This window comes from Crinia signifera, chromosome 1 (assembly GCF_055691185.1).
Source record: "Crinia signifera chromosome 1, ASM5569118v1, whole genome shotgun sequence".
Taxonomy (NCBI): Eukaryota; Metazoa; Chordata; class Amphibia; order Anura; family Myobatrachidae; genus Crinia; species Crinia signifera.
Window position 1 is genome coordinate 411,468,442 of NC_139217.1, and position 25,444 is coordinate 411,493,885.

A 25,444-nucleotide genomic window follows, 5' to 3' on the forward strand; every position below is an offset into this window, starting at 1 on the left:
CACCCTCTGCCTCTTCCTGTCACCCACTGCCATGTTAGATATTATGAAATTGGGTTGGGGTTCAAGGGGGGGAGTTGGGTTCTATTTTTGCACCTGTGCTCATCACCCACAAGTTCCACCACTGCATGGAGAGGTTGTTCACTTTAGTAAAACCAAGCCATCTTTGCTCACGTTACCCTTGTAGCATTTTGGCAGGGTCCTGCTTTCGTGACCTTATAGTTTTCTCACTGTTGGTGCCCGATCTCTGAGCTTGGATGGCAGGATAGAAAAAAGTGTACACCACGTTTAAGGAAGCAAAATCATTTGGAATCTGAATGTGCAAGCAAAATATTTCATGGTACATTTTGATTGAAAGTGGCGCATACAGTATTTAATGAAGATGTTAATGCTTTCCATTTAATAAATTCAGTATCAGAAACTATTGATTTGGTATAATACTGTATAATGTTTAAGATCAGCGAAGAGTTCCAAGTTGAGAATTCATTACCATGTCTCAAAACAATATTATTTTTAAAGCCTCATACTAAAATACCCATTAAAAGTTGTTAACACTGCAGTTGACAGCATAGGGTAAGTGCAAAGTGAATGTTTTGAAATAAATAGCACTTGGTTGACCCAAAGTGTCAAAGCTCTAGATAAGGTTGTGTGTTTGTCATTATATCTAACATGTTTTACAGATTCCTTTGGGAATGGAGGAAGATACAATTTCACCTTTTCTGTGCCAAAACATTTTAATTATATCTTGCTCCAAGTACAGCGGTTCAGTAACTAAGGAGTTGACATTGATGCATGTGTTGATAAAGCTGCAAACATTCAAAATGAGATTAACAAAGATTTTAAAAAAAGGAGTGACAGCTAATTTTGCACAGTGTTCTGCATCTAATTCAGACCAATATATTGATCTAATATTTATAATGTTTGTCATCCTGGGGGAAATTAACAATATCATGTGCTCCTTTTGCCTGCATACATAAAAATACAATTATTTTGAAATTATTTTAATCACAAAGAAAAATGTTGTTGTAAGTTTTCTTCAGCTCAAGCCAACGCTACATGGTGCTATGTTTTAATCAAATGTCCATCATGAGACAGGCATGTATAGTGTTGGCTTTTATGAAACATGGTACTAAAGAGAAAAGTGAACCCATAGCAAATTGTCCAATTCTAACAATTTTTCTAGTGTGGTTTGCAAAATGAATACAGACATTTGATTGGCTGCTGTCCTGTTCAGGCCATACTTTCATGCTGTGATTTAGCAGTCAAAACTTCTTATTGGTCGCCATCAATGAACAACGATCCATGGGTGTGTTGTCGGGACAAAATAGCAAATTAAACATCCCTGACTCACCGATTCCGCTCATTTATTAGAAGGTCAACATGTTGGATTCACTGATTCTCCAGCTCTGACGCAGGCAGAATGGTTATTGGGGCAATAAATCTCAGATGTATGGAATCTTTTACAGAATACTTTTTCCAGGCATCATTTTTTTAAGTGGCCCTTTTAGATTACAGAAAATTGTTTTAGCTAGAGGGCAGTAATGTTGGGGCGCACAGTGGAGTACTTCAGTCAACCAATGGAATTTCCAACGTAAGGACTTTTTTCATTTTACGTGTCATCATTGATGGGTAAAAAAGGTGAACATAGTATAAACTTTCAGTATAGAAGGATTTAGGGAGAGGTCAGAATAGAATATAATGGACTGGAGTGGATGTAGTAGAGGAGTAGTTAAGTACGTATGTATAATGTCATCTATATTGATTTGACCTGTATAATGAAAATATATTAGCACTCAAAAAAAATTTTTTTTGCCAAGTAAATTGCTCCACGTCATTCTAAAGTCTTCATAATTGAACAAATAAAATACCAGTGTTAACTTAAAGGGATCCCATACTGTATTTAGCGGCTTTCTCTAAAAGTGCTTCATTCTGCTTGAAAACTGAGTAAATGACAGCAATTTCTTCTATTACTTTCCCCCCTTGCAAATCAGCCGAGCAAATTTTCCTGTCTCTTGTTATTTGCATAGCAAGAACCATATTTTCCCTGTCGTATGTGATGTCTTTTGAGCCCATGTCAATGTATCCCCCCTTCTATTCACCCCTTTCTTTGAAGGCAGCTGACACGTTCTTCGCTTTCCTTTTTGTCTGCAAAATTTTTCGTATTCATTCCACCCCCCCTCCTCTTTCAATCCACTCACTTGTCCATCTGCTTTCACTTTTGTTTGCTAGAGCCAGTCTCTCATCCCAACTTGATAATGAGGAATGCAGTGTGACCCTGACCTCCATCAGCCTAGGCCTAACCTCCTGACACTGTGACATAACCTTTGACCCTCTACTTGACAGCTTGATTAATTACCTTGTGTTATGATTTATGAGTAAGTGCTATGCAAAAATAATAGACAACAGGTGGTCCTTAAAAACGTTTTGTGCCATATTTTCTTTGCTTGATTATTTTTTTTCTCTCTCTGTGAGTGTTTGAAGATGGGAATTTTCTAGGACAATGCTGGATTGGCAGCAGAGGAAAGATTCTTGTAGCAGTGGAATTCATGGATGGAGCTGAGATACAGCTTGGCTTGGAATTAATGTAAGAAGAACAGTTGCCAAAATGTACACAAAACACAGGCTACTGGCACTTTTCTTTCATTTTCAGCCTGGGTCATGTCTTCAGAACATTGCCCAAATAAGAAGGGCTTAGCTGCTTGTCTTCACAGCTATGTTAGCTGTCAGAGCTTGTGATTGGTTGCTAGGGTTCCCATTTAGTGGTCATAGGATATTACAAATCCTCTATGACTTGTATACTGTGTTAGATAATTTTTTACATTTTGCCATTAACCATTGCCATCATTTTGTATAAAGAACTTATTAAAGCAATCGTATTGCATTTTTATGTACTGTGGAATATTCAATGAAGTAAATGCACTCAGCAAATTATTTTTCGACAAACTGGTTCCAAAATACTGATTTGTGCATGTGCAGTAAAGAAATCACCAGGAACATAGAGCAGGCTCGATGTTCTCGGAGACCTTTCCTGTAGACCACAGAGAATGGAGTAGGCTATTGTTCCTCTATGCTTTTTTTGCATGGTGCCGCACCCTGCCCGTTTTTAAAATTTCAAAATGCACCCTGCCCTTTTTTTGTATGGCACTGTGCGCCATTACGCTGCCCCCCCCACAGTGCTGACATGCCGCTGAGATCTTTTGGTGTGCCATCATATGTAATGGGCATTACAGTGTATGACATCATGTTTAATGGGTATTACGGTGTTTGCCATCATGTGTAATGGGCATTGTGTGGTCTAATGTGAAAGAGGCATTACAGTGTGTGCCATAATGTGTAATTGTCATTATGACAGAATATGTAATAGGCATCGCAGAGTATAACAATGTTTATTGGGCGTAATCCTAGTGCAATGTGCAAATTTTTATATACAGTATGTTTTTTTTTTTCTAATATAAAATGTGCCCTCCCGATTGAAAGAAGTGCCCTAAAAAAAATCCTAAGTAGACATATATTGAGACTGCACCTAGTCCTCTTAAACAGTCCTTGTACAGTTAACTGAAGTCACCTAATCCATGACCTGTATGAATGCATGACCTATACGCCTAATCCATGACCTATACTTAGGCCTGTGGCCCTTTGTGTTACGTGACTAATAATATGCTTAGAATTTACAGTAGAGAGTACAGTATTTTAATGTAATAGTATTTTCTTTAAGTGTGTTTCTATGCAGTACAGTGCAACTAGTGCAACTAGATTCACAAAGAATAAAATAGCTTGGCCGCAGTGCAAAGCTGCCTTTTTCCAGATTGACACTATATAAAACTATTAAGAGGGCACATTGTTAGCTATGTCCCTTGCTGTGCACACAGGAAATTAGGCCCTTGGTACTGTTGATAACAACATTTTTCCAAGTTCTAAATAATGACCTAGCGCTTTTATTTTTCAAATATATATATATATATATATTCTAGAAAGTCTGTTCGAAGCAAAAGCTTTAAAACGAATTGCCTCTGTGAGAGTTTCACTCGCTGCCTACAGATGGCAGTGTTTCGGAGACACAAAGAAACTAGATATATATACAATATAGAGATATTAGATTTTTTTTTAAGTATAACGCAATGGATGTATTTCAATCTCTTTTAAGAACTTGTAGCTCAAAGCAAAAAAGCAAAATAAAAGGTTGCTTTATGGTTTTTGGTTTGTATTCATTATTACTTGCCAAAATATAAGAACATTGAACTAAGTAAAGCTAGAAACACATTTTATTATTCAAAATGAAAAATGCCCTAAAACCTATGTCATTTATCATGCTCGTGGCTACCTGTGAAGGGTATATGGTCAACTTTACAGTGAATTCCGGCCAGTTCCCTGTTTCATGCTTGCTGCAATACGCTGGTGTATTTTAATGGGGTTTTCACTGGATTCGCCGAGAGTGTATTCAATGCTAGGATGGAGAACTGCTTTCTCCATGATTTTGCCATGATGATGCATTTGACATCTTTTTAAGGTGAACTGGAAAGTGATCTTTTAAAATAAAGGCTTTTTTTTTTGTGTAAATTTTTTTTTTTTCTGTGAAGGGACATGCTATCTTTATTCACATGAATATATATTTAATTTAAAAAATGTTTTTTTTTTTTTCATTTTTTTTTTTTTACACATTCGCCAGCAGGGGGCCAGAAGCCGCTCATTACATATTCATATATTCACTTCACGCTGCTTCCGCTCATTACATATGCACGAGCGGGAGGAGTGCAGCGGCTCCCTACTTGTGTCCCCTGCCAGCTCTCCCGGGGGGCAGCTTCTGCTGCCTGTGTCCCCGGGAGCCCTCTCCTCCCCCCCCCCCCCCCCCACACACACACATTCTGGGGCAGGCAGGGAGGCTTCCATCTCCCTGCCTGCCGCTGCCCCCCGGTTAAAATTCGCTGTCAGGGGCAGCGAGCCCCTGCGGCGTTGAATAGGGTGAAATGGAGGGCTGGCAGTAAATGCTCCAGCCCTCCGGACCCCTGTGAATGTGCAGCGAATCCTAAACAGAATTCGCTGCACATCTCGGAATTTATCATTGAATACTGCTCATAGAATCTAATAAATGTGTCTTGTTTATACACTTGCTTTGATGATTAATCACACCGTGCAATATTAAGAACGATACACCTTGTGATGTGTAGCATAAAAGAGACTATGAATATTAAACTGTCATTAACAACTACAGTATGGGTAACCAGCTGCTATTCAGCTCAAGCACTTCCTACTGTGAACTTGTTTTTAGAACCATTGACTAACTAAACAATGTCCTGTTTGAAATATTTTATCTATTGAACATCATTAATAGGCTGAATCCATGTGTCTGCATTGACCTATTTAACTAAAAAATGTATGTATGCAGAAATAGCCAAGAAATGAGACAATTGAAGATTTTTGCGTGCTTTTCTTTAGATGACATTTCCAAGTGGTTTGGTCCACCAGCCAGATTAGGAACAATTCTGTAGGGGTTTTGAGAGATGAATTTGTACACACTTCCAAGTACCTAATGTCCTGTGCCCGAAAATCCTATTCTCTTGGTGGCTAATTCATGTGGTGAAAGTGGGAGTCTAGGTAGTATGTAATAGGCCAGTATGTCTCTGGCTTCTCTCTTCAGATAACGTTCTAATACAGTGCTGTGTCGCCTATGTATAGATGTAATTATGCACACCATTCCTGATGTCATTGGCAGTGCCATTGACAGTGGAGAATGACAGCATGTTGTGCGGGAGACAAGAAATGTGACTATGAGCTGTCCAAAATGTTGCTATTCTTGTTTCTGCTTTCAAAAAATTGCACACAAGGCATTTCTGTATGGAGTAAAGAAGAGTCGATGTACAGGATGCTTATTTCCCCATTCTTATCACAGCTCAATATTATCGATTTTCTAAGCTGTTTAGTTACGGTTCTACAATTTGTCCTTTTAACATTTCCACAAAGGGTGCTGACAGTTGCACTTAAGAAATACTCTGTGGCTTTAGCTCTATATCAACCTACAGATAGGATTATCGGAACTAGGACAACTCAGGTAATGCATTGGCTTTATCATCAATATGCCAAAAAATCAGGTGCAGTCCCAACAACTGACCTCGATACAGGCCTAGCTACGACTCCTTTGCATGTTTCCCTTCTCCTTAAGCATTTTTCTATTGACAAGAAGGAAAGGGATAGATGCTCCCTAAATGCCATGGAACTTCCAGATGGCATGTGAGCCTTGCATTTTGGGTTTATCAACCATGGTTGCGGAATGCTTTTAGCACACTTCAAGGGGTGGCGAGGGAGTTTGTGCGGCGAGGGGGACTTGTTTTCAGAGAGGTTTGCCGAAAACAAGCACTCCTCACCATCAAACCCCCTCGCCGGCCACTCGCTGTATTTAATGTTCCGGGGAAATTCCCTTAAACGGTGAAGTTCGACACAAATGGCACTGCTCGCCGTCATAGTTGACCTTAATGGCATTGAGTGTCTACATCAGGGATGGGGAGCCTTCGGCCCTCCTCCTGTTGTTGAATTACACATCCCAGCATGCCCTGCAACAGTTGTAGCATGGTCACATAGCAAAACTGTAACAAGGCAAGCTGGGATGTGTAGTTCCACAACAGCTGGAGGGCCGAAGGTTTCCCATCCCTGGTCGACATAGTGGGACTGAGTCTGAGAGGTCTGTGCAGCTTTTTCATCTGACATCTTAGTTGTGCGTGCAATACTCTGCTAATTGAAGGATCAGCTCTTTCTACGTCCTCTAACCTTCTGTCTAATTATGAAAGCATGGAATACTTATTTAAGGATCCAATGCCCCACTCCTCTTAATACTATCATGGCTTACCCCTGCCCCATGCTAGGTGTAGAAAATACAGCAGAATATGGCATCATACAGTATATTTGCAAATCTGCATCTAAGTTTGATTTAGGGGGGTATTCAATCCCGGGCCACGACTGTTGATCCGTCCCGACAGGAGTGACCCTTGCCAGTTTTCATTTTTGCCTAACAGTATACCGTCAGGCAGGATTCGATGTCTAGCTTGTTCGCGTAAACCGCAGTGGATTGTTGTGATTCGGCCATGAGTGCGACAATTCACGGCCCTTATCGACAAAACGGGCCCAACAGCTTTTAAAGTCGGGCCTGTTCTTTCTATCTGCCTCTTTAATGCGGTTGGGCAAGACAGCATTCCGTAAGGCGCCCTCCTCTATTTCCCCAGTTGGAAATAGCGGCGGGGATTGAATACCCCCCCTTAGAGTATTACCTTAGCATATTAAAGGCACCCTACATTTTGTTGCAATTTCAGGCTTGTGGTTGGCTTGGATTAAGTGGCTGATCCGATATAACATTCAGTATGAAAGGTACAGGATCAATAAGCCAGGAGTTGTAATAGGTTAACAGGGTATCATGAAGTTCTTTGCAATGATATTCCTTTTTAAAGTGCAGTAAAAAGGAAAATATTTCTGAGAACTGAAAGTTTGAAAAGCATTTTGTGTTACTACATATGAAAAAAAATATTTGGACTGCCAAAGTGATTTTAGCAGAGATTCCTGATATACTCCAGATATTTTCATATTTGGAGGGAAAATATCACATAATGTCATATTGATAAAACACTAGTTTTCCTATACAGGTGTTAAACAGCATGCAAACTGTGCTGTCGCCACGGAAATGGCTATGGGCCAGATTCTCTAAGCTTCAAAAGTGGTAAAATGGAGAGTGATAAACAGCCAGCCAATCAGCTCCTAACTGTCATGTCATAGACTGTGTTTGAAAAATATCAGGCAGGAGCTGATTGGCTGGCTGTTTATCACTCTCCATTTTATCACTTTTGAATCTTCGAGAATCTGGCCCTGAATCTGTAGATAAATGTCTGCCAATAATTCACATTGTAAATAATCACAGTGAATCAAGTAGTTATTTGATAATCAGGTTTGTACATTGTTTAACTTCTAATTAAGAAGCAGTTGTACTATGGTGATTTGAAAAATGTGATGTTTTATTTTTTCCAGCTGTTTTCACATATGAAATAAAACATTCACATACTGTAAACAAAGTACAGAACAGAGAATGATAATAAGAGAAAATATTTCCACACATTTACAATAATTTTGTATTGCGGGGCTGGTTCAGTCATTTTGGTTAATAAATTCCATGGGCTATGTATTGTACACTTGAAAGGTACCAGGTGAGGCAGCCATCTTGTCTGCACTACATAGGATTACCCTGGGTGGAATAGGTCGCACCTAGAATGGATTACAGAAAATGTGGTGGTTGCAGCATCTTAAAGCTTTTAGTAGGGTCCTAACTGGCCCATGTATTTTGCATACCAGGTGAGGCAGCCATGGTGGGGCCACTACAAAGGGACTGAGGGGTATATTTATCACCCGGCGATCAGGGGATAGCGCTTCCCCTGATTTATTTATTTATTTTTATTTATTAATCAACAGTTTCTTATATAGCGCACACATATTCCACAGCGCTTTACAGAGAATATTTGAACATTCACATCAGTCCCTGCCCCAGTGGAGCTTACAATCTATATATTCCCTACCACATGCACACGCACACACAGACATTCTAGGGTTAATTTTGTTGGGAGCCAATTAACCTACCAGCATATTTTTGGATTGTGGGAGGAAACCCACGCAAGTACGGGGAGAATATACATACTCCGCACAGTTAGAGCCATGGTGAGAATCGAACCCATGACCTCAGCGCTGTGAGGCAGTAATTCTAACCATTACACCATCCGTACTGCCCTATGATCTATGTCACCCGCTGTGCGGGTGTCTAACGTGGGGCAGGAGGCATAGCGCAGGGACGATATTTTGTGCTGAACATCTGCCTAATGTATGAACGATCGGCATCGCTGACCGTTCCACCCCCTGCAGCTATCCACTTCGACAGCTGCAGGCGGCGATGCCCTATGCCCACAACAGGGACAGCTCTGTCCCTGCTGATGGCTCTGAGCTGCCCTGGGGATCACGCGTGAGTAGGGAGATCCCGCGCTTGCACAGTGATTGTTAACTAATGTGCTGTGTCCAGGAGGGGACATCACCGGAGGGGGGAGTTAGCGCTCCCCCGCTTTGGCGGACAAGATGTTAATACATCTTGTCGGTCTCCCCTCCTGCTTCGCCTCACTAATGAGGCGAAGCAGGAAGTGTTATAGCGCCGCTATAATAAATCTACCCCAGTATCTGAACTGACAAAATAAGTGGGAGTCATACAAGGGCCCAAGTCATATATGAGAAAACTGTCACACTTGTGCAATATGATAGAGTGTCCATATCAGGGATTCCCAGACTCTGGGGTAGATGTATGAAGTAGTGATAAGGGAGAAGTGATAAAGTGCCTGGTACTTTATCACTGGCCAATCAGCTCCTGATTGTTAAGGTGCAGGCTGGGTTTAAAAAGGGACAGTTAGTAGCTCATTGGCCGGCGATAAAGCACCAGGTACGTCATCACTTCTCCTCCCTTATCACTGCTACATCTACCCCTGAGTCGAGCACAACAGCCCCGACCCCAGTGACATCCATTCCTGAGGGTTATCCGGTTATTAGATTGGCAGTGTCTAGGTCAACAGTCAGAAGGTTGACCACTATTGACGACATGCATTAGGTTGACATGTTCAAAAGGTCGACACAAGCAAAAGGTAGACATGGAAAGTGTCGAAGTGGAAAAAGGTCAACATGAGTTGTTTTATGATTTTTTAACTGACTTTAACATTCTAGTGGGCATAGAGGGAGAATATAAGTGTGCCAACCTCTGTCGACATACATAAAAATGTGTAACCCGCATGTCAACCTTTTCTGGTGTTGACATTTACTTGTGTCGACATTTTGACCATGTCGACCTAATGCATGTCAACCATTTTCATATGTCAACCTTCGGCCTGAAGACCATTAGTGGTTGACCATTTCACTGTTGACCTAGACACTGTTGACCTAATGATCCACATCCGCCCGAGGACAGGTGACCCAAACAGGACCTCAGTTATTCTGATTTAACCATCTGTGCCAAAGGACGGATACCACAAAAACCTGCACTGCTAGTGCGCTCCGAGGACTAAGGCTAGGAATCCCTGTGTATAGATCAGCATGTAGTGCCACCGTACAATGAAGAAAACAATCATGCAGCCATGCGAGTGAGTCGACCAGTATAAATTGCTACCGGCAGGGGGTGTACATAGTACAGGTAGAGCATACAGTGGGGGATTACAGGAGAAAAATATATAAGAAAAAGTAAATAACAGCTGCGCAAAAGGCAGTATTAAAACAGTGGTAAATTCACTATAAAAGTAAGGAAGTTACATTTTACACTAATGCAGTAACATTGAATAGTCCCACTTGCGAAGCAATCACTGATTAGTGATGACGGGTAATTGAATACCTCCCTTAAAGGGAAATGATGCACATTTTCTTAAGAGGTGGATTCCTGATCTACATATGATATGTTTGGTATACAGTAGTGTATTTCACATTATATATGGTTCAATGGAAAGGCTGTGTTAAGTGGGTTTTGTTTCCTGAAAAAAAATGAAATAAAAATTTGGGGCAGTTTCATTTGTTATAGGTTTCCCTTTGCTACTTTTTTTTTTGAATTTTTATTTCTACTTGTATTTTCTGTGTTTGCAATTTAGTATTGCGCACTTTTATAAATCCCATTGCTGGCTGCTAGTGTAGTGTACATTATTATGTTGTTTTATACTATCTCTCGCCCATTCTCAGGATATCAAGAGAGCAGCCGATGATTGTATAGGTGTGTACCCAGCTAAATCTTGGCCTTATCTGCCTGACCACTCCCACATCTCCCCAATACTACATCCACTTTCCATCCTTTGAAGTGTAAAAACTAGATTGATTTCACCGAAATGGTGTAATACTGTAAGTAGGGGACTGATGTATTGCGTGGCGGTGCCGGCGGTTGTGAGAGATGCTGGCCAAACTCTGAGTTTTTTTTTTAAAAAAAGCTATAATTTCACAAAGCAAAACAATTCCTTGTAAATCACTGCCCCTTTAAGAAAACAAAAACAAAGTTCTGTTTTTAATAAGCCATATGTATATTTCATACAGAATGTTTGTACAAAACACATCGAATAAGAACAGTGTTTTTCCCGTTAAAAATAGTTTGGAACTAGCAAATTAGGAATATTGAGCATTTCGTATTGACCTGTGTAACAGAGTAATGATTTGTTATTAACATGAATTTTTCCATTGAAGCGTTTTAACGAGGTACCTGCTACCGTTCCGATGATTCTGTTACAGACGGCAGTGTCCTCGCAGGTATGACTCATCATGTTGCTTAGATAAACTACAACAGAGGGCAGGTCCCTGCGGGTGACACCTTTCATGGGTTCTGCAAGTGAAGCAGTTTTCTCATGCACGAAGGGTTATGATTATTTGTCTTCTATAATAGAGGTTACATGACTCCAACTCTGAGGAGTATTGATCCTGCTGCACACACACCGATGTCTCTCTATACACAGAGAGTAAAACTCTGTAAAATGACATGATCGTGGTTTTGGATTACACCACATACACAGAAGCTATATGTAGGGAACATGAACGATGCATTGCTTTAATAAAATACAGTTTTGCTCATTTGTTTTATTTGTAAATTGCCTAATTAGAGATTATCAACACAGACTACCAAGGTTGGAATAGGTGTTTTTTTTTTTACTACCTAATACCGCTTTCACACTGCCAAAACGTTTTAAAAAACAGTATTTTTAAACTGTATTTAAAACGGGTCTGAGCCTTCACATTGCAGTAGATTACTGTTTTAAATACGGTTTAAGTACCATTCACATTAGTCAACCCGTTTAATCCCCTGAACACGTTTCAAGGCAGAATGCAGGGGACAGCCTATCACAGGTCTGTAATCTGTTGTTTTGACTAAATACCGTTTCAGAGCCATTCTCACTGCATAAAAAACGGCCCTGAAACGTGTAGGACTCTGCTTTTTAAACGTTTTGAAATACTGGTTATCTTTAACCGGTAAATGAACTCTGGCACTTTCCCACTGCAGACTTAAACGTTTTGAAGTGGGAAAAAACGGCAATATACCATTTAACAAGTGCGGTGTGTAAGGGGTATTACTCTTTTTTTGTTTTCTGCCAAACTGAATTGCAAATGATTTACTGATTGTTATAGATAGCCAACGATACATTTTTCTTTTTTTTATACGGTTAAGTCTATGGCAGTAGCACTTGCCAAACTCTGTAGTAAAGTGATCACATTAGCGAGAACTTTGCTTATATTACATTATATTGGAACCTTCTTCAAAGATGTGATATGAGGTACATTCAGATGCTCCTTAGTTTATTGCTGGAATATCAGTGATCAGAAAATTCTATTTGTCTGGAACAATTTTCAGAAATAAATCGACTTTTCATAGTTTTTGAGGTATATGGGATCAACGCTATTGTCAGAGGTTGTACTTTTTGAGGCAACTCAGGAAGTTCAGTGTCCCTTCGAATCAGTTGGTTCTCATCTATTCTGTGATAGTTGAATCTATGGGGCTTATTCAGACCTGATCGCAAAGCACATTTATTAGTAAATGGACCAAACCATGTGCACTGCAGGTGGGGCAAATGTAGCATATGTAGAAAGAGTTAGACTTGACTGGCTACTTTATTCTTACACTGCAATTTAGATTTCAGTTTGAACACACCGCACCCAATCTAAAGCCCCGTAAACACGGGTCTATTTTGACTATTTTTCTATTCGATAATACTTATATAGTCAAAACTGAATTGAAATTGAATATAAATCTAATGATTTTCACCTGCATTCGATCCTGATACATTTGAAAATCGAGTAGAAAAATAGACTGTGCCGGTAAGACTATAGCGTACAGAGCTGTACTATACAGTCTAAATCCAATCTGCAAACTGCACCTTGTGATTCGATCCTGATCTAATCAGGATTGAATAGAAAATGAATCGCGTAATTTGTGCGAGGTATAACTCTTATCTGCACGTGTTACATTTGCCCCACCTGCAGTGCACATGGTTTTGTCCATTTGCTAAAAAATGTGGTTTGCGATTTCATGTAATGTTCGTTTCTAAGCACAATGTTTGACAAATGCTGCATTTAAGAGAACCATGGAAGCATATAAAAACAGTGGTGAGAGCTGCTCAATCAAACTAGTAATGCTCCCCAGGTGCTGCAAGGGAGGGGGATTTAACCCCCAGCACACCAAAGGGCATTAGTAATAAGATTTGAAAAACCAACATACAGTAATAGAGGATCATTCAGAGATCTTAGTTACATATATTTTGCAAAAGATATGATAAGCTTCCGGGCCTCGTCAAGGCTTCTCTGATACCAGAAGTCCTACACTGCATGATAACAGCACCCATTCTGGGCCATATAATTGTTTATTGTAAGGCTACATGATAACAGCACTTACCAATATATCTAATTTGAGAGCCAGCCTATCAGGAGTTACCCCTAAATCCTCCTTGTGGCACTACAGGAACCAGCATGCCCTCCAAATGCAGGTCCCAACAAATGCCTCTTGCATATAACCATGGAAGCATGTAGGGCTGCATGAGGAGCATGTTTGGATTTTTTTTTTTTTTAAGATATTTGTATCTGTGAATTAAATGCGTAGGGGCCCCAGTGCATTGCTTTGCACAGTGTTTAAGTGGGCCATGACTAAACTTACAGTAGGAAAATAAACTACCTCTGTAATTGCTGCATCTGCTTTATATAAAAGAGAAGTGAGACTTGTGTGTAAAAGCAATAGCAATGCCATATTTAGGACTCATTGAAAGAAATGGTACTCATCTTGTTGAGACTGGGTGTGTGGAGAATATGATTTTATTACTGCCCACATACTGTAGGCGCTGATTGTTGGTAATACATGTAATAAGTAGCATTGCTCAGAGTGTACTGGATCCTTGCCAAGGTCTCTGGAAATCTACGAAGTGTAGAATTAACACATGACAAGAGACCACTTATGTCAGGGTTTATAGAGCCGCGCCCCTTTATATGGCACACATTTGTCACATGTACACATTACTAGAAGCAGTACATTGATCAACTTCTTCTGTGCAGATCACACTTGAATATGTCTCCTTTATATGAATTTTACAGCACATGTGAGGTGTTTGAACTTTATTGATGTCTTATTTGGTGCAGCATTGGGACATGCATGTGTGCACACATCGTAGTAAGGACAAGCTACAATCTACCCATGCAATGTGTATGGACCACGCGTGTGAGCATACTCATGCACTGGCACTTTTCCTGCGATCACATTGTCCCTTGTAGGATGAGAAAGGACACAACTGTAGTATGTATGTATAACACAATATTTACAGCTATTAGTGGGTAACGCAAAGACAACACTAAAGGCCCCCATACACTTATGTGACTTCTTGGAGGAAGCTCCCAGGCGACGGGCTATATCTGATGCAGTCTTTTTGCATGCACTACAGTATATTACATGAGATCCCATTCCTCACTGTCAGGAGACGTGCCAGAGGTTGGACCTGCAAGCAATTCCAATCTCCATCTCCAATCTGATGTGCCCGGGACTGCACATCGGATCTAGTCAGATGTCAAATGCATCCAATTTGTCCACTTTTCACCTGCACGCGCATCCCATTCTCTGCAAACGGTGCATCGAGACAGAAAGGTCCTGGCTCCATCTGTGTATGGGCAGGCTAAAGGCTTGGGTAGGGAATAAGGAACATCAAATTACTAGATTTAGGTGTGTGTGTGTGTGTGTGTGTGTGTGTGTGTGTGTGTGTGGCGTGTCCAAACTATACATTCCAGTGTTAAAATAAAGCTGTCCAGCAATTTACAGTTTGGGCTACATGCACTCAGTATTTACCGGGTACGGGCTGTGAGGTCGACTGTGTCTAGGTCTACAGTCAAAAGGTCAATTGTCAAAACATGAAAGGGGTCAACATGGTCAAAGGGTCAATACAAAGAAAAGGTTGACATTGAATAGGTGGACATATTTTTTTTTGTAAAAATGGTGTTTGTTGACGTATGTCGATATGAACAATGTATAAGTGTACAGCGTCCCACAGTGCCTTGCTGTGCTTGGCAAACTATTATATTCCCTCCCAGCATCCACGGGGATAGTAAAGAATGAACAAGTCCATTTAAAAAAAAAAAAAAAGTTAAAGCATGTCAACCTTTTGCTTGTGTTGACCTTTTGACTATAGACCAATAGTGTTTGACCTTTTGTTTGTCGAACTTAGACACTGTCGACCAAATGAACACATCCCATATTTACCATGCATGCAAAAATATTAAATGTACTTGGAGTCCAAGTAATAATGACAACTGTAATGACAATGGGGTATGATGTAGTGTGGGAACATTGAGGAAGTCCAAATAATAATAATAATGACAATGGGGGATGATGCAGTGTGGGAAGACTGATGAAGTCCAGATAATAATAATAATGGCAACTGTAATGACAATGGGGTATGATGCAGTGTGGGAACACTGAGGAAGTCCAAATAATAATGACAATGGGGTATGATGTAGTGTGGGAACACTGAGGAAGTCCAAATAATAATAATAATGACAATGGGGGATGATGCGATGCAGTGTGGGAAGACTGAGGAAGTCCAGATAATAATAATAATAATAATAATGACAACTGTAATGACAATGGGGTATGATGTAGTGTGGGAACACTGAGGAAGTCCAGATAATAATAATAATGACAACTGTAATGACAATGGGGTATGATGCAGTGTTGGAAAACTGATGAAGTCCAGATAATAATAATAATGACAACTGTAATGACAATGGGGTATGATACAGTGTGGGAAGACTGATGAAGTCCAGATAATAATAATAATGACAACTGTAATGACAATGGGGTATGATGTAGTGTGGGAACATTGATGAAGTCCAGATGATGATGATGATGATGATGATGATGATGATGATGATGATGATGATGATAATAATATTAATAACTACAACTGTAATGATAATGGGAACACTGCAGTGTCGGAACACTGATGAAGTCCAGATAATACTAATTACAACTGTAATGACAATGGGATTTGGTGCAGTGTAGGAACACTGATGAAGTCCAAGTAATCATACAGATTTCAGGAAATGCAATATGGGTAACAGTAAGGTGGTACTGACCCTTGAAGACTTGGAGAATGCTGTAGGAATTGGGTTCAGATGATAATGCAAGAAGCAATAGATAATCTTGGATGGAAACTATCAATGGTGGAACATCGATAGAGCTGGATGATCACTGATAATGAATATCGATGGTGGAGCACAGATGGAGCTGAAGAATCACCGATCGTGAATACCGATGGTGGAATATCAATGGAGCTGGAGGATCACCAATGATGCTGGAGAATCACTGATAGTATGTATCGATGGCGGGGCACCGATAGAGCTTGAGAATCACCGAGCGTGAATACCAATGGTGGAACATTGATTGAGCTGGAGGATCACCGATGATGCTGGAGAATCAACAAGGGTGAGTACCAATGGTGGAACATCGATGGAGCCAGGCAAGCTGTACTTAGCTCCTGGATCAAGATGGAAAGCCCTGGATAACGGCACCTGGAAGCAGCTTAGGCAATACAGACAGAGAGCACCATACAGGTAGCGCAATCTGATCAGTACCACTGGCAACTGGCTTTACTTACCCAACACCTATATAGCAGCAGAGGAGTGGTGATTGGCTGGGCAGTTAACACTGCTGAGAGACTCCCAGGATAGGCTAAAAAAATACCATGTGATCAGGAAGAACATGGCTGCTCCTATGTTCAGGAAAGGTGGAAACGCTGTTTGTATAGCACTTGGAACATGGCTATGGTATTGCCGGCAACGTGGAAGCAGCATGAGACAGGGGCTGACAGACAGGCATGGATTGGTGATTATCTGCGGCAACTGTTGTGCTGAGAGACTGTTGGATCGCTGTGTACACAGGCGCACCCTGAGTGCGCTGTATCCCTGCGTTGCCGGCTAAGCGCACACAGAGCTGATGGAAGCATGTTCGGGAATGCAGTGACAGTCTTGCTAAACACTTAGGCAGGTATTCAATGCTTTCACGGGGGGAAGGCAGCGAATCCTGTGTAGGATTCTCTGCACATTCCCCCCAATTCTCCCTGTAGGGAGATTCGCTGCCCAGCCTCCTGTCCGCCCTATTCAACTCGCCTGGGGCTCTCCTTCCCTGCGAGCGAATAGGGGGAGAATCAGAAGACCAGGTGGGCGGCGAACGACAGGGCGGAGGGCGGGCGGTGATAGACAGGGCGCAGGGCGGGAGTATGCACAGTGCTGAACTCCCTCCCACCCTTGTTTAGCGCTCACCTCCTGGCTCTGCTCCACAGCGGGGGAAAGCTCCCCGGAGCCAGGAGGCACATCATAGCAAATAGGACGGCGGGCGGCGAATGTGACAGGGCGGAGGGCGGGCGGCGATTGCCGCCGGGGAGCTGAGGGACGGCTGCAGGCAGGGAGATGGAAGCCTCCCTGCCTGCGCCGGACACTGTGGGGGGGGAAGGAGGGCTGTGGGGGACACAGGGAGAGCCCCCCCTGAGCTGGCAGGGGGCTGTGTTCGGGAGCCGCTACACACTGGTCCCGATCGTGCATGTGTAATGATCGGGATCAGTGTGCAGTGAATATATGAATATTAATGAGCGGCTCGGCCCCCTGCTGGTGAATGTGTAAAAAAATAAATAAATAAAGTTTAAAAAAAAAAAATAATTAAAATATATTCATGTGCTGCAAGCACATGAATAAAAATAGCATGCCCCTTCACAGAAAAAAAATCTGATTTTTTTACACCAAAATAAAAATAAAAAACGCTTTATTTTCAAAGATCACATTCCAGTTCTCCAGAAAAAGATGACGAATGTAAAATGGAGAATCCGAGGAAAATCACTGGAGAAAACAGTTCTCCACTTCAGCATTGAATACACTCTAAACCCCATTGAAAACCACTGGCGAATCGCGGAGAATCACAAACAGAGAATCGCCAGACATTCCCTCTTCATTTGCAGAGAATTGTGTCCATTGAATAGGGCGAATTGTTTTTCCAGTGAGAAAATTCCCTGTAAACCCGGGGAATTGCCTGATTCCCCAGAAAATATGGAGAATCAGAGGCATTGAATACTGGCCTTAGAAGGTAAATATGCTTGTCTTAATACTCTGGCTGTGACACACAGCAGGGCAAGAGCTGCTGCTGCAGCAGCCAGAGCAAGTCTCCATCCATCCACCTACCCTTACCAACCACAGCAGGGCAGGGGCTGCTGCAGCATATACAGAAGATCACAAAAACCCTCACTGAAAAAGAAAACAATTGAGAGAGAAAAATAACTGAAAGGGGATCAATCTCACATGGATTGCACAATGACATTTATTTTCAGTTTCTTATATAGTGCAGCAGATTCCGTTGCGCTTTACAATAGTAGACAGTGATAAAACAAACTGGGTAACAACAGACAGACTTGGAGGTAGGAGAGCCCTGCTGCAAGCTTACAATCTATAGGGATATAGGAGGGAAGCACAAGGACAGGCACCAGTAATAGCATAGCTGTCCCACCAAGTTACAAGTCCAGAAGGGAAGCCATATAATACATAAGTGCCTCAGAGGGTTCTGCGTGTAGAACTTAAATATGATAGGCTTGCCTGAAGAGGTGAGTTTTCAGGGAACACTTGAAAGTTTGGAGGCTAGCCGAGAGTCTTATTGTGCGTGGAAGGGCATTCCATAGGATGGGAGTGGCCCGATGAAAGTCCTGTAATAGTGAATGGGAGCTAGTGATCTGTGCAGAAGAGAGACGCAAATCTTGTACAGAGCGGAGTGGTCAAGATGGGAGATATTTTGTGATAAGTCAAAGATATAGGTACTTGTGTATTATCTGGGCGCCCGATTTTTTCATTGCATGCCACTACTTGAAGCATGCAATTCATTGTATTGCATTGCATCGCATTGCATGCAATATAGTGGCATACAATTCATGCAATGCGATTTTTCATTGTAAAGACCCGATTTTTTATTGTATAGTCAGCCATGGGTGATTTCATACCCCCAGTATCCAACTACGCATGGAGTTGATTTTATATAGTGTGGCGAGCGCAGTGAGCGCACGCGGATTACTTTAAATGTATTCTGCATCCCCTCACGGGGCTCGATACGTTCGCCACGCTTCGGGCTTGGTGGCTCGCTGCGCTTGCCACACTATATAAAGTTAACTCCATGCGTAGTTGGATAGTGGGGGTATGAAATCACCCATGGGTGACTATACAATTAAAAATCTGGTCTTTACAATGAAAAATCGCATTGTATGCCACTATATTGCATGCGATGCAATACAATGAAAAAAATCGGGCGCCCAGATATTACACACATACCGACATATATGCTGGTGCAGTGTGGTTAATAGCTTTATATGCAAGTAGAAGTGTTTTATATTGAATACGGTAAGATACAGGCAACCAATGGAGCGGATCAGCAGACGATGAGCATCTTATTTATATGAGGAGAAGAGAAAAAGACTGTATGGGGGAACGCACAAAATATTAAAACGTAACTTTTATTGATATATTCTAAGATGCCCTATATCCGAATCAGGGGCACTACATAAACAGCAAAAATATTGAAGAGGTTAAAAATACATATAATACACAGACAAAGTGAGTGATGGAAGAATAAAGAATTAGTGTGTTAAAATACACATTTGTTATTTAGGGAGAGATGTTGTGAGGATAGATATTGAGACAAAGACCTCTATGAGGATCAATTCCTTATATCATACCATGGATTATCCACTTGTGATGGGTGATCCCCTCTCACTGGTTCCCCAGTCACAAGTGGTGGCAGACTGGTGTTACTATGTGTTATAATGTTTGTGGGCACTCGTTGTGAAGGGTGATCCCCTCTCACTGGTTCACCCCTCACAGTAAATGGGTTTGAGATGGCAATCCCAAAATATTCAGATGTATGTCTTTCTCTACTGGATTATACTTTATTTCAGTATCCCATTCGTGCACTTTATAATTTCACACAAAACAAAAACACGGTTGTCACCAATCAAGGTATATCGCCACAATAGTATCTAGTATTGTTTCAGGAATGCCACTCTCACTGGCATTACCTGTTAGTACTAGTTGTTAGGTTGGATTACCCTCAATATAGTAATATACTAGTACATAGACACTTCAGATTATTCCACAGTTTAGTATGGGATTTCCCCTGTGTTATAGTAATTCAGGTGGTATTATCAGCAGATAATACCACCTGAATTACTATAACACAGGAGAAATCCCATACTAAACTGTGCAATAATCTGAAGTGTCTATGTACTAGTATATTAATATATTGAGGGTAATCCAACCTAACAACTAGTACTAACAGGTAATGCCAGTGAGAGTGGCATTCCTTAAACAATACTAGATACTATTGTGGCGATATACCTTGATTGGTGGCAACCGTGTTTTTGTTTTGTGTGAAGTTATAAAGTGCACGAATGGGATACTGAAATAAAGTATAATCCAGTAGAGAAAGACATACATCTGAATATTTTGGGATTGCTATCTCAAACCCATTTACTGTGAGGGGTGAACCAGTGAGAGGGGATCACCCTTCACAAGGAGTGCCCACAAACATTATAACACATAGTAACACCAGTCTGCCACCACTTGTGACTGGGGAACCAGTGAGAGGGGATCACCCATCACAAGTGGATAATCCATGGTATGATTGGATTATAAACCACTCGCCCACAACCTATATTTCTCCATGATTACCAACCAAACATATGATATAAGGAATTGATCCTCATAGAGGTCTTTGTCTCAATATCTATCCTCACAACATCTCTCCCTAAATAACAAATGTGTATTTTAACACACTAATTCTTTATTCTTCCATCACTCACTTTGTCTGTGTATTATATGTATTTTTAACCTCTTCAATATTTTTGCTGTTTATGTAGTGCCCCTGATTCGGATATAGGGCATCTTAGAATATATTAATAAAAGTTACGTTTTAATATTTTGTGCGTTCCCCCATACAGTCTTTTTCTCTTCTCCTCGTATAAATACATTGTTTCTGTTGGGAACTGCACCCCCCACACTGTGGATACAATATTTGGGGGTCTCTCTTTCTATATTTGTGGATTAAGTTCCAAATTGGTTGTGCGGGTATATACCCAACCCTGTACAGGGTTAACCCAAACGACGATGAGCATCTTGCAAGGAAGATCAGCCTAGCAGCAGCATTTAAAATGGATTGCAGTGGTGAGAGTCTGTTCTTGGGAAGACCAGTTAGGAGACTATTGCAATAATCAATGCGGGATATAATGAGTGCATGGATAAGAGATTTAGTAGTGTCTTGTGTGAGATACGGTCATATTTTGGATATCTGTTTAGATGCATGTAACATGATTTGGAGACAGATTGAATGTGGGGTAGAAAGGATGGTTTAGAGTCGAGGATGACCCCTAAGCAATGAGCTTTTGGGTTAGGGTAGATTGTCGAGTTGTCAACAGCGATGGAGATATCAGGATGGTAACTGTTCTTAGTTGGCGGGAATATAAGTAATTGCGGTTTGCAAATACTGAGTTTTAGTTGGCGATAAGACATCCAAGATGAGATGGCAGGGAGACATTCAGAGACTCGACCCAAAACCACTGGTGACAACTCTGGGGTTGATGGATAGATTTGAGTATCATCCGCATATAAGTGATACTTAAATCCAAAAGAGCTGATTAGTTTGCCAAGAGAGGAAGTATAGATTGAGAAAAGCAGAGGACCTACGACTGAGCCTTGTGGAACTCCGACTGACAGAGGTAGTGAAGAGGAAGTAGAGTCAGAGAAGCGAACACTGAAAGAGTGATCAGATAGGTAAGATGTGAACCAGGAAAGGGCTATATCATTAAGACCTAGGGAGTGTCGTGTTTGTAAGAGAAGAGTGTGATCGACAGTGTCAAACGCAGCAGAAAGATCTAGAAGAATAAGTATTGAGTAATGGCCTTTAGACTTAGCAGTTACCAGATCATTCACCAATTTAGTCAGTGCTGTCTCAGTGGAGTGTTAAGAGTGAAAGCCTGACTGAAGCCAGTCTAATAGGGTGTGAGAGTTAAGAAATTTTGTGAGGCGAGAGTAGACAAGTCTCTCCAGTAGCTTGGAGAGGCATGGGAGCTGAGAGATAGGACATAGAGAGAGAAAGATAGAGAGAGTTAGTCAGGATCAAAATTGTGTTTTTTCAGAATGGGAGTAATCCCTGCATGTTTGAGCAGAGAAGGAAAAGTACCAGTAGCAAGAGAGAGATTACAGATTTTAGTTAAGGATGGAATAAGCACAGGAGATTTTTAATGACTTGTGCAGATTTAGGATCAAGAGGAGAGGTAGTAGAGTAAGAGGATAAGAAGAGTGTGGATACTTACTTTTCATTTGTGGGCTCAAATGAAGAGAAAGTGCCAGAGGGTTCAGGTGGGGAAGAACGAGGGTTAGAGGTTGTGGAAGTGCATACCATTTCTTCTTGGATGTTCTCAATCTTGTCCTTAAAGTAGGAGGCAATTTCTTGTGCACTGATGGTAGCCGGTGGGTGAGGAGGGGGAGGGTACAGAAGAGACTTAAATGTGTTAAAAAGTCGTTTAGGGTTTGGTGGCATGAGAAGAGATGAGAGATTGGTAGTATGTTTGTTTGGCAGTGTCCAAAGCATATATATGTCATGATTTGGGTCGTTGATGTAGTGGTGGACAGGAGCGCACTTCTGTTTGTTCACATATGTTATGATTGGCAGCCGCCAACTCTGATTATGCATTTCACATGGAGTATAAATATTTTGATGTGGTCTTGTCCATCAGTCTATGACAAAACCATTGATCCAAGACATTGATGGGTTACAGCAGAGGTTCCTAAACTCCGCCATTGCATTCCCCATTGTAAGTATAGCCATGGCTGAGCACAGATGGTCAATCAATTTGACTGACTGAGATACATATTGTCACCTGTGCTGAAGCATGGGCATCCTTAAAACCTGTGCTGTCATGGTGGAGTTTGGAAAAGCCTTGGTTACAGTACACTACATTTGCTCTAAACCCAGGCTGAAAAAAGTTAAGAGCTCCCAGTTTAAGTGGTTATCACCGTTCAGCAAACCCTTTTTCCATACAAACCTAAGTTTCACGGTAATGTTAAGCTAGTGAAATTATCACCAAGTGGCCTGTAGACATGGGGGAATAGCCTCAGAGTAGTGTTTGAAGAAACTAAGTTGATATTTGCTTTTAATAAAAATGCTTTTTTAATAATGACTAGACAATAATGAACGTTCATTAAAACAAAAAGTTGTACATTGGTGGATACTTGGGGCCTAATGCATTCACATGTGTCCTGTCCTGGTCTTACATAATAATTAATTAATCAGAATTAGCAAATTATTGCAAATCATAGTCTGAGATCAGTCAGAAATGGCCTGCTTTAAATATAACACTTTGTCATTTCCATACAGGAAGGCTATGCGGTTATTGTGTTGAATCCTAATGAAAACTACGTTGAAGTGGAAAAGAGTCGACCCCAGGCTCAGCAGCTGTCTCCGGAAGGCTCAGATGAGCCCGCAGAAAAGAGAGAGAGGAGAGAGAAGATTCCAAAAGACACAAAGAAACGGAGAGACTTCTATGAGAAATACCGAAACCCACAAAAAGAAAAGGAGACACTGCAGTTATACATAAGAGTGAGTAAACCTGCTCATGTCCGTTTATTCAGCCGGTGCCCTGCTATTACTACCGTTCAAATCAGGAAGCCTACCGATTACCTATACACTGCAACCAAATGAGTCTACTTTGATGAGACCGCTTTCTCCGAAGCTGATAGAGAAATTATTTTTCTGTATTTATTTAGTGCGCATTTGCTCTACAGATTTACAGAGAATATTTGTGTCGCTCACATCAGTTCCTGCCCCGGTGGAGCTTGCAATCTATGGGCCTATTTCAGTATAGATCTCAAATGATAAATTTGCTCGAAGCAGCTTAACATACAGTATGCAATCCATAGCAATGCAATTGCAGCAGGAGGTGCATACCACCTCCTTCCTGTATTTGCACTGCAGCCTTATTAAGGTACACACTAGGAGACATGCTCTGTGAGCGATATTGCTAATGATTTCTACGGAACTTTTGGGAAAACGCTATAGTGCATAGACCTTGACCAATAAGAATTTTTTCTGTAACGTCACCCGGCCCCCACTGATAACATCATGCAAGTACAACCAGGTGAGCAGGACCCACAGGACCATGCATCGTTAACGATATAGGACGATATGCACAATACACTATTAATGATATTGTTATTATGCTTATTGTTCATTATGAATCGTCTCGTGCAGTTTTGGCTAACCTTGACACTCCAGCTTTCTTGAAATACACATCCCACAAATACACATAATAATTTCGGAGTAATTTTATGCAGGGCTCCAGCCCAGAAAGGGGCACTTACTCCATTGCCTCCCATGTCCACATTGTAGCCCCCCACTTCTGTTTGCTGTAATCTACTGTATGTGCTGGTTTTCTTACTTCACCATCCATGTCAGTGTAGAGGGAGGATATGATAGTGTGCTGCACCCGATGCATGGTGAGTGAAGCGAGCCATGCTAGGGTAAGCATTACACTAACTAATTAATTGCGGGTTTCATGTCGACATTGACACCAAAAAAAATGAGAAAACTATCTTTTTTCGTGTTGATCTTTGGCCATGCCGACGTTTGCCTTGTTGACCATATGATCCTGTCGACCTATCGTATGTCAACCTTTTGGGGTGGACCTATAGAATGTCTATCTAGACACTGTCTATCTAATGATCCGCACTCAGCCAAGGCAAAGGTTTCTCATGCAGTTTGTATGAAGTACTGTGCTTGTCACACTAATTGTGAAGGGTGGTGTAGGGCCGGCAAACCATAGGCTTAGATATATTAGTATAACTGTGATAACTTGTCTGGGCTGGAGTGCTTACATGTATTGCTAGCACTGATAACGATCCTGGGCTGTAGAGCTTACATGTATTGGTAACACTGATAACGATCCCGGGCTGTAGGGCTTACATGTATTAGTAACACTGATAACGATCCCGGGCTGTAGGGCTTACATGTATTGGTAACACTGATAACGATCCTGGGCTGTAGTGCTTACATGTATAGCTAAAACTGTTAAAGTTCCTATGGCCAGATGCACTAAGCTTCAAAAACTAATAAAATGGAGAGTGATAAACAACCAATCGGCTCCTGCCTGATAGTTTTCAAACACTGTCTGTGACATGACAGATAGGAGCTGATTGGCTGGCTGTTTATCACTTTGAAGTGCATCTGGACCCTGGGCTGTAGAGCTTACATGTATTGGTAACACTGATAACTTTTCTGGGCAGTAGAGCTTAAATGGATTGCTAGCACTGATAATGATCCTGTGCTGTAGAGCTTACATGTATTACCAACACTGATAACGTTCCTGGGTTGCAGAGC

The 25,444-nt window shown here is 41.3% G+C and overlaps 1 protein-coding gene across 3 annotated transcripts in view; it reads left to right on the forward strand.

Annotated features, from left to right (window-relative positions):
* The window catches only part of ARB2A (ARB2 cotranscriptional regulator A), a 546,123-nt gene that overhangs the window by 247,330 nt on the left and 273,349 nt on the right, over positions 1-25,444 (forward strand). For all 3 annotated transcript variants that reach the window (XM_083151791.1, XM_083151789.1, XM_083151790.1), the window contains one exon: positions 23,447-23,668. In XM_083151791.1, coding sequence (XP_083007917.1) covers positions 23,447-23,668 — 222 coding nt within the window. The remainder of the gene's footprint in view (positions 1-23,446; positions 23,669-25,444) is intronic.